The 16942-nt window shown below is 47.0% G+C and overlaps 1 protein-coding gene and 1 long non-coding RNA gene across 2 annotated transcripts; both read left to right on the top strand.

Annotated features, from left to right (window-relative positions):
- The first annotated feature begins 981 nt into the window (after positions 1 to 981).
- On the top strand, positions 982 to 7033 carry LOC123396880 (nuclear pore complex protein NUP107-like). Its single transcript, XM_045091666.1, has 3 exons — positions 982 to 1203; positions 6320 to 6425; positions 6942 to 7033. Exons 1-3 carry the CDS (start codon positions 982 to 984, stop codon positions 7031 to 7033), a joined length of 420 nt encoding a protein of 139 aa, XP_044947601.1.
- A 293-nt stretch (positions 7034 to 7326) lies between these two features.
- LOC123398571 lies at positions 7327 to 7676 on the top strand. Its single transcript, XR_006610194.1, has 3 exons — positions 7327 to 7362; positions 7444 to 7475; positions 7581 to 7676. It is a non-coding gene; the product is annotated as an uncharacterized LOC123398571 (long non-coding RNA).
- Positions 7677 to 16942: the final 9266 nt, after the last annotated feature.

The raw sequence follows: 16942 nt of genomic DNA, 5'->3' as shown, positions 1-16942 counted from the left end.
TAGTTTTACAAATCCTCTTCCAATCCACCGAATCCCGCGACCAAGGTAGGCATCCGCCCTGGTTCTCGATCGATTCCGCGTCGGTATTTCTACTTCTTCCCCGACGCCGACTCCACCTCCCCCTCCGCAGCCGCCCCCGTCGCCGTGCCGTCCAGCCCCTCCTCCGGACCCGCAGCCACCCTACCCTCCCTTCGCAGCCAGGGGGTCCCGGCCTCGCCCTCGCCCTGACTCCCCGGCGGCCGGACGAGGAAACCCGGCAGCTTCGCCAGCGGAGGGTTCATTGCCGTCGCCCGGTCCCAGATTCGCGTGATCCGTGCGAATCCAGCCCCGTCGCTCCCCGCGTCCGTCGCCCGCGATCCTCCCACCGCCTGCGGTAAGGAATCCCCCTATAGCACGCTCGGATAGATTTATCTGCAGCACTCCATATCTGCGAGCGATCAAGTGGCGCATGGACGCGGTGTCTGCTAACGCAATCCTCTGCTCGTTTGTTTGTTTGTCTGATCTCGGTTGGCCGACCCCATTTCCATTGATAGGATGTGCTACATTGTGTTTAACGCCCGTTAGTGTCAGCAACAGCAAGTTCGTTCCCAAGTTTCTGGGGGTTCAGCTGACCCCGTCCATGCCCACCGCCTACCCGGGGGAAAGATGTTGCTTGCGCTTAAACTATTGTTTGCTAGTGTAGTTTGATTTTTGTTCAGACAGTATCAGTAGGATGGCTCAGCAACCTTCATACTACATCCCTTGTTTAGCCGGCCATTTGATATTCTGCGACGTGCAAATGCAATGGAGGTCCATTTGTCTATAACTATGTCAGCTTCTGGACACGAATGCCCATTGTACACTTGATTTATTACTTGTGTGAAATGTGAGAACCTGCCACTTCAGTATTTCTACTGGGACTAGTTGCTACGCTAGCTGATTTTGTTGTTTTCCCTTTGTGGTTTACTCAGAAAGAGACTATCTTCTTCAAATGACTCCCCAATGTTGGAGACTTCAGTCTCCATATTCTCAGAAGCAAGGGCGTTGCATGATGGAAGCAGCATACCTAGGCGGCCCAATGCTGGTCTACTATTTGAAGACGTCAAGCAGGAGGCTGCTAATTATTCCGGCATTGATGGCTTGAATGGACCGAAACTGTTTGGATCAGCAAAAAGGACATCGCTGGATGGTGGTTCAGGTAGGAGGGCGGCAAGATCTGTAGAAGTTAATCATGTTGTTTTTTAGGATTAGGAAAGAAAGCCAAACCGAGTCCTAGTAGTATTAGGATTCCTAGTCCTAGTCTATTTTCATAGTCCCTTGTGGACGTGTATAAAAGACACCCTAAGGGTGTTGATGTAATACCAGAAAAACGAAAAGAAATACAAAGCAAAGGCACGACACGGGCCTTTAGCCATCAAATCCATCGATCAGTTTTATTCGTCTCGCTAGTTACGCAAGTTTCGTCAAATAGCCGGCCGAAGCAAGAATCGCGTAGGCACGCCTGTACAGCTGCATACGCACGTTCAAAAGCCAACAATTGGTATCTAGAGCCTCGACGATCTACGATCTACGATGACGGACAGCGACGTTGAGTCGGTCAAGTCCGGCAAGGGCGGCGCCAAGGCGAACAAGAACGGCGACAAGGTGAAGAAGGGCGTCAAGTCAGCAACCAGTGGTGGAGGAACGAGCGGCGCCAATGTCCAGGCGCATCGCAACATCCCCATCCAGTACCCGGTGCTCACCGACGCCAACTACGGCGTGTGGGCGATGAAGATGAAGATTATTCTCCGAACCCTTCGAGTGTGGCAAGCAATCACGGACGACGACGTCGATGACGAGTCCGACGAAGGTGCCATGGCTGCCATAGCCTAGTCCGTGTCAGATTCCGTGCTAATGACATTGGCGGAGTTCGAGACGACAAGAGAGGCGTGGAACGCACTCAAGGAGATGAGGATCGGGGAAGATCGCGTCACCAAGGCTCGGGCACAAGTGCTGAAGCGCCAATTTCACAAGTTGTAGATGGAGGAAACTGAATCGGTGAACGACTATGCCATGCGTCTTACTACTTTGGTGGGAGAGATCCGCGCGCTTGGTGCAAAGCTCGATGAGACCGAGATTGTGGAGAAATTTTTCAGTTCGGTGACTGATAAATTCACGTACATCATCGGCACGCTCGAGCAGCTTTACAACATCGACGACATGACCATAACGGAGGCAATCGGATGCTTGCGGACATGGGAAGAGAATGCTCGTGGCTGTCAGAAAGGCAAAGGAGGAGGTAGCGACCAACTCATGTACTCGCGCGCAGATTGGGAGGTCCCAAGTAGCAAAGGAAGGCGTGATGGTGGCGAAGGCTCAAGCAACGTGAAGCGCGACGGACAAACCGGAAAAAGCAAAGGAAAAGGCAAGCCACAAGGTCGTGGTAAGGCGGACCAATCTAAAGGGCGGAAGCCACGGAACTCGGATTTATCTGAGGTTAAGTGCTATAACTGCAACGAGATGGGTCACTTTGCAAAGGATTGTCCGAAGCCTAACAAGCGGGAGATCAAGGAAAATTTGGCAAAGCAAGAAGACGAAGGTCCAAGTCTTCTGATGGCCGAAGTTTGTGATCTCGCTGAAACGGTGGTTGTGAAACCAACCCGGAAGGTGCTACTTCATGAGAAGAATGTGACACCTAAGTTATCCGGGGATCACAATGTGTCGTGGTATCTCGACACGGGTGCCAGTAACCACATGACGGGATGCAAGGAGAAATTTCTCGAGCTGGAATATGATGTTCAAGGCTCGGTCAAGTTCGGTGATGGTTCAGCTGTGGAGATTTGCGGGCAAGGATCTGTCCTCTTCGAGGGTCTCATAGGCGAACATCGCATACTCACCGGAGTGTACTACATCCCACGGCTTCGCAACAACATTATCTCTATTGGGAAGCTTGACGAGAATGGATGCAAGGTGAATATCGAGAACGGAGTGATGACAATCTTCGACAACCTCCGAAACGTGCTACCTCGTGTTAATCGCACACGGAATAGGCTCTACATCCTCAACCTTGATCAATCTCAACCGGAGTGTTGGCTCGCCAAGAGTGATGATGATTCGTGGTTATGGCATGCTAGATTTGGACACGTTAACTTCTACACCTTGAAGAAGATGTCAAAGATGGAGATGGTATCCGGGATGCCATTTATCGACCATGTTGATCGAGTATGTGACGGGTGCTTGGTTGGAAAACAGCACCGCAGGCCGTTCCCTGCTCGGTCTACCTATCGTGCAAGTGATGCACTCGAGCTGCTCCATGGTGATCTATGTGGCCCTATCACCCCAGCAACTCACGCGGGAAAGAAGTATTTCTTCCTCGTGGTAGACGACTACTCGAGATATATGTGGGTCGTTCTCCTACGATCTAAAGATGAGGCGTTTGAAGCGTTCAAGAAGTTGAAGGCTGCAACGGAGATGGAACACAAGTTGAAGGTTCGCGCTCTACGGACAGATCTCGGCGGAGAGTTTACGTCGAACGAATTCAACGATTACTGCGAGAAGTTTGGCATAAAAAGGTTCCTCACCGCACCTTACACGCCACAGAAGAACGGGGTCGTTGAAAGACGCAATCGAACCGTCGTTGACATGGCAAGGAGTTTACTCAAGAGCAAGAACATGTCGGGGACTTTTTGGGGAGAAGTTGTCTCGACGACGGTCTATCTTCTCAACCGGGCTCCAACGAAGGCGGTGGTCGGCAAGACTCCGTATGAAGCAATTTACGAACGTAAGCCGAATGTGTCTCGTCTACGGACGTTCGGGTGTGTGGCACATGTGAAGACGGCGGAGCCGCACCTCTCAAAGCTTGCCGATCGTAGCACCAAGATGGTATTCATCGGATACGAGAGGACTTCCGGCACCAAGGCATACCGCTTATATGATCCACAAACCAAGCGTCTACGGATTTCACGCGACGTCGTGTTTGAAGAAAACCAAGCGTGGAATTGGAGCGCCACAGCCGACGATGCTCCAAACGGTAACATATTCACGGTTGAATTTCCAACTGATGATGATGCAGGGGAGGATGTCGAGGTGGTTTGCAAGACGCCCAACCAAGGTGACCACAATGGTAGTGATCATCATGGTGCCAACACCGACGACGACATGCATAGGTCGCAAGGTGATAGCGACAACAAAGCACACGGCACGGGTGGAGATCTCGACGACAACATCAACAACGAGGCGCATAGTGACGATGACAATCAAGATGATGATCATGATCACGACGACTACGCCGACGACACGGATGTCGATGACACGCCCGAGACTCAGCCATCTTCCTCAAGTGCATCAACATCGACACAATTTGTGTCACCTCCTTCGCAAGCCACAACGGATTCCTCAGGGCCTTGTTGCTACAAGACCTTCAAGAAAGTCTACAAGTACACAAAGCCAGTTACGCTCGAATACTCCGGACTATGTCTTTTCGGAGTTGAGGAGTCGGCGAACTTCGTAGAGGCGAGCAAAAGTCGTAGTTGGACGCACGCCATGGATGAGGAGATGAAGGCGATTGAGAGCAATGGCACGTGGACTTTGGTAACCCGACCTCCAAACCAAAAGGCGATAGGTTTGAAGTGGGTTTACAAGTTAAAGAAGGACACAGAGGGTGCCATTGTGAAGTAAAAGGCAAGACTCATTGCAAAGGTCTACGTACAACGTCAAGGAGTTGACTATGATGAGATGTTTGCACCGGTTGCTCGAATCGAGATGGTGAGAGTGCTCCTAGCTTTCGCAGCACAAGAGGATTGGAAGGTTCATCATATGGATGTTAAATCCGCTTTCCTCAACGGAGATCTTACAGAAGAAGTGTACGTGGAACAACCCCTCGGCTACGAGAAGAGAGGCGAAGATGGGAAAGTTTACAAGCTCAAGAAGGCACTTTACGGGTTGAAGCAAGCACCAAGAGCTTGGAACTCAAAGTTAGACCGAAGTCTGGTCTCGCTCGGGTTCAAGAGATGTCCCCTCGAGCACGCAGTCTATACAAAGAACTCCAAATGCTCAAACCTTCTAGTTGGAGTTTATGTCGACGATCTGATTATCACCGGAGATAGCGTACAAGAAATTGAACGTTTCAAGGTGCAAATGAAGAACAAGTTTAGCATGAGCGATCTGGGATTACTCAGCTATTACTTGGGCATCGAAGTGAAGCAAAGCTCCGGAGAGATTTACCTATGTCAATCGGCTTATGCGGTCAAGTTATTGGAAAAGTGTGGCATGTCAGATTGCTATGAGACACAAGTTCCAATGGACCAACGTCACAAGTTGAGCAAGCGTAGCTCAAATCCGCCGGTGGACACCACAATGTATCGAAGCGTTGTGGGCAGCCTAAGATATTTGGTGCATACCCGACCTGACTTGGCTTATTCAGTCGGGATCGTGAGTCGTTTCATGGAGAATCCGACAACCGAGCACATGAGCGCGGTCAATCAAATCTTGCGCTATGTGAAAGGCACCATTAATCTTGGTTGCACATACAGAAAGGGAAAGGAAGGATTGATCCTTCGTGGATATTCAGATAGTGACATGGCAGGTGATGTTGATGACCGAAAGAGCACAACGGGCATGGTTTTCTACCTTGGCCCGAATTCGATTAGCTGGAACTCTCAGAAGCAAAAGGTGGTGGCACTGTCTTCATGCGAGGCAGAATACACAGCGGCAAGCACGGCGGCTTGTCAAGCAGTGTGGCTGAGAAGACTCCTAGCTATTCTTGCAAAGCGGGAGGTGCACAAGGTGTCACTGAAGATCGATAACCAAGCTGCAATCTCGTTGTGCAAAAATCCGTTTCATCACGAAAGGAGCAAGCACATATATACCCGGTTCCACCATATCCGGGAGTGCATTGAAGAAGGGTTGATCGAGGTTCAACATGTGAACAGGAAAGACCAACTTGCCGATATTTTCACCAAGTCCCTCGGTCGAAGAAGTTCATTGAGATGAGGAGGAAAGTCGGAGTGCAAGAAGTGAAGTCAAGCAACAAGATTAAGGAGGTGAATGTAGAAGTTAATCATGTTGTTTCTTTAGGATTAGAAAAGAAAGCCAAACCGAGTCCTAGTAGTATTAGGATTCCTAGTCCTAGTCTATTTTCATAGTCCCTTGTGGACGTGTATAAAAGACACCCTAGGGGTGTTGATTGTAATACCAGAAAAACGAAAAGCAATACAAAGCAAAGGCACGACACGGGCCTTTAGCCATCAAATCCATCGATCAGTTTTATTCGTGTCGCTAGTTACGCAAGTTCCGTCAAATAGCCGGCCGAAGCAAGAATCGCGTAGGCACACCTGTACAGCTGCATACGCACGTTCAAAAGCCAACAAGATCAGCGTTGAATCTGGTCAAGCTGGAGGACGATATGCCACGAGAAGGAGAAACAACTTCTACAACGTTTGCATCCCTTCTTGATTCAGCGATACAAGGTCAGTTTAGCAACACCATATGTGTAGTGATGCTTATAATCTAGCATGCTCTTCCGTTGCTCACAATTCTTAATTTGAATATTTGTATTTACACATTGTAGTTATTATTATTATCAGCCGTTGTTTGTATATGATACATGCCATTGCGTTCCCTTTTGTTTTCTTTAGTTTCCACTAACCAATAAGTTTGTGAAAAAGGCTTTCCACAAACTAAGCTGCACAAACCATCAAGTAGCAGCGAATAGTGAAGTGAAAGGTGATTGAGTCATGCTCTCAACTTCAGTGAAAAGTGCCTTTTCCTCTCTTTTTTCCTGAGAGCACAGGACTCCTCTTGGCGTAAAACCACGACAAAAAATATGGAATGGAGGGAGTACTAGTTGTTTTCTTGAGGGAGTACTAGATTAATAGCATAGAGAAACCTGTACATTTGTTTGCTTACCAGAAATCTGTGAACAGATATGATCTAGCTATATCCTTGTGATTATTTGTGTTTACTGATGTGTTCTTTTGTTGCAGGATTGATGCCCTTCCCAGACGTGATTTTACAATTTGAGAGGACATGTAGAAACGCTTCCGAGTCACTAAGGTTTTATATTGCCTTACACTAGTAATAATGCTCCATTATATGACTTCATATGATTGGCATATTCTACTGCTGAGCAATTCTTGGATGCAACTTTTTGCCACATTACACTTACCATCATAAATTTTTCATCACGTGAAGATGAATAATTATTATGCTCCAAGTACTTTATTTTCAAGGTAATAGATGCCTGTGTTGTAGCTTGGATGCTAATGTGGGGATGCTTTTTAATTTTCAGGTATGCCGCCACATGAAACATTTGGATGGTGGAGGATAAACTTATACAGCAAAAAGCAAAACTATTACTAGATGAAGCTACTTCTTGGTCCCTTCTTTGGTACCTCTATGGGAAAGGTAATAACTCTTATGATACAACGTTCTTGTAAGTAAATTGTTTGCGACACCGTGCATGAAATTCCATGTGTTACATTGCAGCAAATGAAGAGCTTCCTGAAGGACTATTCATGGTAAACTAAATTTCTAATCGTGAATGTCTTAAAGTCTTTTCTCTCTGTATACACCTTGTGCTTGTATATGTGGATTTATCTGAAGGATGTATTTTTTTATGACAGTCACCAACTACATCCCATCAGGAGGCTTGCCGCTATGTTGCAACGGATCTTACAGCACAATTGTGTCTGCGGATTGTACTTTGGCTTGAAGGACTTGCTTCTCAAAGTCTTGGTTTGGAGAAAAAGGTAAGATAACCATGTTATGTTTTACTAAGACTTTAGTCTTTTCTATTTCCTCTTTGATACGTGGGAGCCCTGTAGTGGAACATGATTGATTGATTCCATTAGTGAAAGAATTAGCAAAGTAAATAGATACATCTCTCCACGATATGTTAACTTAAATATTTGAGTTGAAAGGTATTAAGCTACAATGTACTCGCTCTGAACACGAATATAGAAGGCACAATGATCAACATGGTACTAGAATTGTCTAAATTGCCCCTAATTAATATTTGTCAATACATTCAATGCAACTTCTCTTCGTTCCACCATCACCTAATAGCATCAACATCATCAAATAATCTGTGAAAGGAAATGCATGCATCCATGCATGTACAATGTCACTTGCATGCATGTATGTGAAGTAGACAAGCAATGAGTGTACCGCCCAGAGGTGCTTCTTTCTCTACTCCTATCTATTTATCAAGAGAAATATCTATGATTTTCAAGTGTTGTAATTTGCTAGAGGTTGCTCTTTCGCCTCTGCATCACTAGCATTGTTGCTCAAAACATGTAAGTAGAGATCATTTGACCCATTTGAAGATCAAATTTATAATTAGAGACCATTCTTGAAGATCTTCATGATTTAGAGTGTTAAATTTGACATGTCGATGATTTCATCTTGTAGGTTGCCACGCGGATGCTCTTTGGACTACGATATGGACATGAAGGCATTTGTTTTAGTGCCAAATATTACTTACTAATGCCCGCAAAGTATCGTTGTGTATTATATTTGCTATGGAGCTATGTATGTATGGATGTTATGGAACTATATGTATATATGGATGCTATGGAATTTTGGATGTATGGATGCTATGGAATTTTGATATATGGATCATGAAATTTGTTATGCAACTTTGCATATATGTTATGTGTTGTGGATAAGTAAAACTATTGGGCACATATTATGTATTATATATGTCGTCGTTTCTATATAGGGGGTACCCTGACGGCATATGCCAGGGGATGGCTAATCGAGGTGAGGGAAAAACTGTCGTGGAGGATCCGGGACGGGATAGGGTAATAGTACCCGGTGGTTTACCCAGGTTCGGGGCTCTCTGGAGAGATAATACCCCTACTCCTGCATTTGTGTATATGGTGTATCTTGGTAGTACAAGGTTGCTCCTAGAGCTGTATTAGAAGAGGAAGAGAGCTGAGTGCCTCCTTCCTGGCCTCATGTCTGAGTGTGTGTATGTGGGGGAGTGAGAGCCTGAGAGAGTGAGAGGGCAGCCTAAGGCCTTTTGTATGGATGTGCAGCTTGGTATGTAAGCTACCATGGGTAGCTTACATGCCAAGCTATATGCAGCTTGGGACCTAAGCTATGCTTGTCCCCTGGGGCACTTTATAAACCAGCGCCTAGGGGACAAGTTACATTGTAGATGAAGCAGTACGACGCCTCAGAGGATGTCGTAGTTGACTACGACTAGTCGTCGGGCTGGCGTAGCCGGCTGGACAGAGGAGCCGGCCGGAGCGGGCAGGCACCCCGCTCGACTCTGCGTCTTTGGGGTACCTGGGGATTATTCCTCCGACAATATATTTGATATATATGTTATGTGCTGTTGAATTTATGGTTTTGAAACAAAACATATATACGCCAGAATCTTTGATGTCATGGGGCTCTCAACAAAGATTTTATGCTCTCAGCAAATATTTCATACTAGTGGTGCATCACTCAGCACTTTAGTGGCGCACTGCAAAAACCACACTAGTGGCGCATCGTCAACTAGTGCGTCATTAGTAAGCCAGAGCACATGGGTAAATATGCCCCCCTTGGAGGCATACTAATGGAGCACCATGGGCTATACTAATGGCGCACTGCCTGGTGCGTCATTAGTATATCAGATACTAATGGCGCACTGCCTGATGCGTCATTAGTAAAAAATTCTAATGACATGATGCTAGTGGCGCACCTGTAGTGCGTCATTAGTAGCCAAAACAGGTGCACCACTAGCAGGCCAAAACAGATACGCCACTACAGATACTAGTTCATCCAAAAGAACCAACGACCAAGATCCTATGTACCATTAGTTTCAAACTTGACTGATTACACCAATCAATCGATTGACATTGTGTATTTTTTACCCTTAACAGCAAGGCATGGCCCCGCTATAATTTTTATTGTGTCAGGATTACAAATGACTAGAAGGACCGGGAGTGCTTTGTTTCACCGTTAGATTATAAAACCTAACCATTTTATTTTAAAATATAATGTGTATTATTTTTTTAAATGGTGAAACCTTTTAAATTTGATTAAACTTATAGATAAACATATCAAAATCCATAATACTAAATTGTTGTGATTAAATTCATTGCTAAATGAATTATCATATTTTTTTATTTAATATTGTGAATGTCGATATATTTGCTCTTAACTTGGTTAAAGATGAAGAATTTGACTTTTCAAATAACTAATACCCCTTATATTTTAACACCAATAGAATATTTCGTTTGATGTGTGGGAGAGATGACATGGTGTGTTTTATTTTTATTTACAATTTGATAATTTGATGGGCATTTCGTGGTGTGATTTATAGTATATGCTAACCAACCTTATATATGTGGGAAAATTTCTACGTATATGTTTTTATAGACCGTTCATGTTGATTGATTTGAAAAACTGTTAGTTCAATCAAAATCGTAAATCAAATCCATTAAAAAGCATAATGTATTTGTCTAAAGAACTGACAGATAGAGTTTTAAGAAATTATTGAGGTGGTCAAAATCGGATGACCCAATTTAATTTGGAATCTTGAAGACCACAGTTGAATGTGACTCTTTGAAAATAAGAAGTATAGTGTTATAGAGGTATAAATAAAATAATTAAATAGAAGAGTTTTGTTAAATTGTTGACTGAATCAAAATCGGTGTCACAATGTCAATTGGAGACATCAATTAAATGTGGGTTCTTCAATTTTAGAAAGATTAATGTTATAGTATATTACACGAAAAGAAAGGAAAAAGAAGAAAAACAAAGTAAACGTGCATAACCATATGTGTTATACAAGTAAGCATCGTTGTTTAAAAACGTGTTTCATTTTCATAAGCACCTCTCTAAGCATCTTACGTTGTACATAGCCTTACTATATTAACGAATCAAAACACATTGGTTATGTAATTATTTTTATTGCATCCATATTTATGGTTATATAATTAAATTTGATGGTGAATAAATTAAAAACCATTGTTTGGGGCAGAAAATACATATTTGGTGTTATTAGAGAAACTCCAATCGGACGACCCATTTCGTTCGCCACAGTTCGTTTGGGTCGCCGCCGATAAAAATGGAGACCCAACGCGCCGATTCATTTTCAAAACGTGTCCGTTCCCCGTCCGCGCGGACCCATTTCAGACCCAAATTTAGGGTTGAAATGCGTCAGCATAGACGCGAAGCGGAGGCGACGCGTGCCCTCTCATGTCCGCGCCCGTCTACACGTGGCACCCGGTCAATAACCAGCGGCGTCTTTATTAACGACGACTGCCCACCGCGGGTCCACGCGCCAATGACCCCGGGCGTCCTATTTTAATCCGAGCTGTCAGAGGGGGGCTCATCCTCTTTCACAAGTCGTCTCCATCTAGCCACCCGCTGCTTCCCCGGTGACAAAACCTAGCCACCACCATGGGTTTCTTCTCCGGCTCGAGCTCTGGCAAAGACAAGGACAAGTCCCTCGCCGTCCTTGTCCGTTCACTCCCCTTGTAGACGTTTTCCTGTCCGCCTCAGTAGCGGATCAACGTACTACTGCACCAGGTGAGGTGGCACCGGGAGCACCGCATCCCCTTCCCCTATCCCGACATCACGTTGCCGCGCAAGTGGCATTTGGGTCCGGAGAGGATCCGAGTGCCAGCGGTGCCGTGGTCGGCGCGAGCGCATGCGGAGGAGGTGAGGCGCCAACGGCAACAGCTGACACAAGAGCAACGGTGTAACCCCATGTACGCTGCAGACTCTCCCGAATGGGAGGCCTGATTTGCGTGGGAGCACGAGGAGCAGCGCCGGCGTGGAGCCCGAGCAGTATGTCTGGGACGAGGTGGTGCACGAGTGGGTCAGCGCACCACCCGCCTGGTTGGGTGCGACCCCGAAGCAGGAGGCAGCCTACCTAGAGCACTGGCGGCAGCGGCGGCTCGCGGAGGAGCACGCAGAGGCCCGGCAGCTCGATGAGCTAGAGCACGAGGCCGAAGCTGAGGATGAGGGCCAAGCCAGCGCCAATGCAGCCACCAGCCAACGGCATCGCCACCGCCTGGGAGACGGCCTTCCCTTGGGATGGTCCGACACCGACGCTCGTCGACCTCACCGGCCCCAACGACGATGACAACAAGGACGCCTAGGGCAACGCGCCTCCTTGTTTTTAGCTTAATTAAATTTTCTATTTTTGCAATGTGGACTTGTGGGACTATAACCGGACTTTAAAGTCGGCATTAATTTTTAATAACGTTTTTATATTTTCAAAATATTTATTATGTTTTTTTCCGTCGTTTAAAAATGGATCATGGCCTTATTGGACGCAAGTGTCGATCCAATTACAAAAACAGACATGGATATCCACGTTGGAGTTGCTCTTTAATATTCTATTTACAATCGGACGTGCATGGATGAAAACGTGCGTTGTATATGCATACTTAGTTCTAACAGACGTGACAACGAGGCAATACATGAAATGATAAGTATAGCCATCTCGGTTCGGCATGCCTTCTCTACCATCCTCCTCCTCCTCCGTGTCCAATTCCACGCTGACTTCTCACTTTCTCAGTTCTTGAAACGTCCTTTAAGTTGGCCGGTGAAGGCATCACGAGGTGTTCGATGTGTGTAGAATGTATAGGAGGGTGAATATCACGATGGAGAGTATCTCCACCCGTGTCTTCAACACGCCTTCACGCCATTTTTTATCGTCGGTGCTAAAAAAAACGTTCAGTCATGCCTTTTCATAGGTTTGGGTTAAAATTGCATTGGCGGACCCAGACCGAACCCAGCATGTCGGGGGAGGGGGGGCTGGTGAAGCCGACAGTACTTTTTTTTTTGCATGGCTGACTATGGGGCTATTGAACCTCTCTCTCTCCTCTCTCCTCTCTCCTCCCTCTTCTTTTTTTTCTCATGTGCATGTGGCGGGACCACGGATGGAGCAAGACCAGCATGCGATGTGTATCAATCAGAAGCAAGGAAAAGACATGCCATGGGGGACCGGCTGGGAATAAACAAGCCCCCAGCCCAAAACTTCCGCTCGCTCACCTCTCACCGATGAAAAAAATGGCCCTGAGGAGGGCAAACGGCCGGGTCGATGAGTGTTTCATCGTGCTGTTGGACAGCATCAAGATGGGTTCTGGTTTTGACTTGGGCAGTGGGGAAATGGTGACTGACGGAGTATGTTGGCGCGGTCTGGGCGATGGTGAGGGTGGCGAGAAGCGGAGCCGTCGAAGAAGGTCGTGACGACGGACGAACCCGACTATGACTTTCTTCGGCGAGACGAGCGCCTACAGTATAATGTACTCCACTAGTAGAATCAATCGAGTCAACTACAACTCCCTTTATTTTTAAATATAAATTTTGTAAAAATATTTACTACGAACTTCATATGGATGTATACAGACATATTTTCGAGTGTAGATTAACTCATTTTACTCCTTATATGTTAGTATGTAATGAAATCTTTTGAAAAACATATATTTAAAAATCGAAGAAGTATTAATTAGTAAAGCGATGCGGTCTCTTGTTAAATAGGGAAAAGATCATGCTGGAAATCAACTCTCCTATATTAGAATCATATCAAATCAAATACTACTAATTATTAAAGCGATAGCGTTTCCAGCAATTAATAGAGAATATGTAAATTATCATTGAAATCCCTTCCTCTATATAAAACGGTAGCCATATTATTCTTTCTGCTACAAGTCAAACAAAACATCCTCAATTCCCATCATCAACGCCGCCGTTAGCCAAGATGAGGACCGCCCTGATGTGCATGACTCTAATCTTGCTCATGATATCATCATCATCAGGTACTCGTTTGTTCCTATAGTACCACATGCTTCGCCAACTGATCCGACGTGTGATTCTCTATTAATACTCGTATTCGCAAAATGATATTTTTGCAGATGCTAGACCCGGAGAATCTTGTTTTGGAAGATATGTTGGGACACATGATCCATGCAATTCCACCAACTGTGACGATTCATGCCGCATTGAGAACAAGGACGAACCTCTTTGTCAGGGGAGGTGCTCCCAGGTGGCCAAATGCTATCCAATCGCGTGCATGTGCAAGTTCTGCAGGTTCGCTTGATGCACGTAGATGTAAGATAGAAGGGCACGTTTACATTGCATAACGGCGCATCAAACTCTACTAGCTGGAAGGTTGCTAAGAACTTGAATTTTGTATTCTTCCCAAAGTTATACTCCCTTCATCCTATAAACGTCTTAAGATTAGTACAACTTTATACTAAAATTAATATGAAGTTGAGACATTTATTTTAATAATAAAATATATGAAATTATGAAGTGAGATTTTTTTTTGTGATGTTTGATTGCGCATGTGTTGGTTGTGCACGTATGTTTACATGTAATTGTACCAGAAGAAATATGTGGTGTTTGGTTCACCGAGTGGTAGATGCTAAGAGCAGCTCCAACGGTGTGACCCATTTCATTCGCCACCGTTTGTATGCGGCCGCGTGGACAAAACTGATGGCCCAACGCGCCGATCCATTGTCAAAACGCATCCCTTCGCGTCCACGATGATTCATTTCCGTACTAAATTTGAGATTGAAATGCGTCGGCACGGACGCGAAACGGACGCGCGCGTCCTCTCGGTGTCCGCCCCAACCACACGCGGTAACGTAATTTATGACACCCGCCCTTCACGGGCCCATGCGTCAACGGCCGCAGTCGACCTTTTTTAATCCGAGCGTACGGTGGGTTCGACCTCATCTGCTTCCAGAACCCACCCATCCCCATCTCGCCACCTCGTCGGCGACCAAACCCTAGGATCGCGTGCCATGGCCGGCTCCTTCCAAAACAAGGGCAAGGCCCCCGTCTACCCCCGCGCGATCTCCCCGCCGGACTCGCCAGCGTGTCAGCGTCCCGATGCACCAAGCACGGTGGCACTGGGAGCACTGCGTCCCGCTGTCGTACCCCGATGTCACCCTCCCGCACCACTGGCATCTGGATCTGGAGAGGATCCCGGTGTCGGCCGTGCCACGGTCGGCGCGGTTGCACGCAGAGGAGGTGAGTCGCTGTCGGTGTTTGCTGACGCCGGAGCAACGGCTCAATCCTGCCCACGTGGCCGACTTTCCCCACTAGGAGCTCTGGTTCGTGGTCGAGCAAGAGGAGCAGCGCTGGCATGGCGTGCGCGACGTGAAGGCAGGAGGCCCTCCGCCGCCCCCGCCCGTCCTTAGCGAGGAGGACCAGGAGGCTGAGGCCGCCTACCAGGCGGCGCTGGCAGCTGTTCTCCGCGAGTGCGAGGAGGAAGAGCAGCGTGAGGCTGACGAGGAGGAGGCGGCGTACCAGGAGCGGCTCACGGAGGCCATCGCGTTGTTCGCCGCCAGCGACTGCGTCGTGCCACCTCCGTCGCAGACCGAGTCGATGGAGCTGCAGCGGAAGGTGTACCAGTGGAACGGCTGCCTCTGCGAGTGGGTCAGCGCGCTGCCCATCTGGTTAGGCGCAACATCGGAGCAGGAGGAAGCCTACCTCCTGCATTGGGAGTCGTAGCACCTGCGGGCAGAGCGCGTCGAAGGCCATCGGCAGATGAAGCTGGAGGAGGAGGCGTGTCTAGTTCCATGCTGACTTCTCACTTTCTCAGTTGTTGAAACGTCCGGCAAGTTGGCCGGTGAAGGCATCATGAGGTGTTGGATGTGTATAGAATGTATAGGAGGTGAATATCACGATGGAGAGCATCTCCATCCGTGTCTTCAATACGCCTTCATGCCATTTTTTATCGTCGGTGCCAAAAAAATCGTCTAGTCACGCCTCTTCGTAGGTTTGGGTTAAAATTGGTATTGGCGGACCCAGACCAAACCCAGCGTGTCGGGGGGGGCGGGGGGGGGGGGCTGGAGAAGCCGACGGTACTTTTTTTACATGGCTGACTATGGGGCTATTGAAACTCTATCTCTCCTCTCTCCTCTCTCTTCTCTTTTTTGCTCATGTGCATGTGACGGGACCATGGATGGAGCAAGACCAGCATGCGGCGTGTATCAATCAAAAGCAAGGAAAAGACATGCTATGGGGGACCGGCTGGGAATAAACAAGCCCCCAGCCCAAAACTTTCGGTGGCTCACCTCTCACCGATGAAAAAATGGCCCTAAGGAGGGCAAACAGTTGGGTCGATGAGTGTTTCATCGTGCTGTCGGACAGCATCAAGATGGGTTCTGGTTTTGACTTGGGCAGTGGGGAGATGGTGACTGACGGAGTATGTTGGCACGGTCTGGGCGATGGTGCGGGTGGCGAGAAGCGGAGCCGTTGAAGAAGGTTGTGACGACGGACGAACCCGACTATGACTTTCTTCGGCGAGACGAGGGCCTACAGTATAATGTACTCTCCTGGTAGAATCAATCGAGTCAACTACTACTCCCTTCATTTTTAAATATAAATTTTGTAAGAAATTTTACTACGGACTTCGTATGAATGTATATAGATATATTTTAGAGTGTAGATTAATTATTTTTACTCCTTATATGTTAGTGGGAAACTCTTTCCATCAATAGTCTGATAGAATCCTCCGCTCAGGCTCCTCCATCGTCATTGATTGACAAAACCATCCTAGGGCAGCCTGCGTTTTCACGTCTCTCCTTTTTAACTCCCCTAAAATTAAGCTAAATCAACCTCATAAATGCCAATTAACGTGCCTTTCTCGAAAACCAGATCCCATCACAAGCAAGAGTTGGTCCCCATGTTTTACCCTAGCAGCGGCGACAACTCCCTGTTCCACTCGACGGCGGCAGTAGTGCACCTCCATCGTCTCGACTCTCCACCAAGCGGTCATGGCAGTGGCTCCCATGGAAATACACAACACGGAAAACTTCCATCACCACACGTAGTGGCGCCAACTCCATGCTTGGCGTTCCCATCCCAAGTCACCTACAGAAAGTCATCTCACAATTTGTGATGCATACAAAGTTACCAAGTTGTGTCCTTCACCCACTCAACAACATACCTTCTCCTCTAGGTATCCACATCTCTGGTCCCTTAATATTCCGCCCCTAGTTGCTCTTAGTTTACTGTAGTGTAA

This window comes from Hordeum vulgare, chromosome 5H (assembly GCF_904849725.1).
Source record: "Hordeum vulgare subsp. vulgare chromosome 5H, MorexV3_pseudomolecules_assembly, whole genome shotgun sequence".
Lineage (NCBI taxonomy): Eukaryota > Viridiplantae > Streptophyta > Magnoliopsida > Poales > Poaceae > Hordeum > Hordeum vulgare.
This window is presented reverse-complemented; position numbering and strand designations above follow the sequence as displayed.

Coding starts and splice junctions, on each gene's coding strand:
- LOC123396880 (XM_045091666.1), top strand. CDS start 982: ATGTTGGAGACTTCAGTCTCCATATTCTCAGAAGCAAGGGCGTTGCAT. Junction 1,204..6,319: donor GGGCGGCAAGATCTGTAGAA/GTTAATCATGTT, acceptor CACGTTCAAAAG/CCAACAAGATCAGCGTTGAA. Junction 6,426..6,941: donor TCTTGATTCAGCGATACAAG/GTCAGTTTAGCA, acceptor CTTTTGTTGCAG/GATTGATGCCCTTCCCAGAC.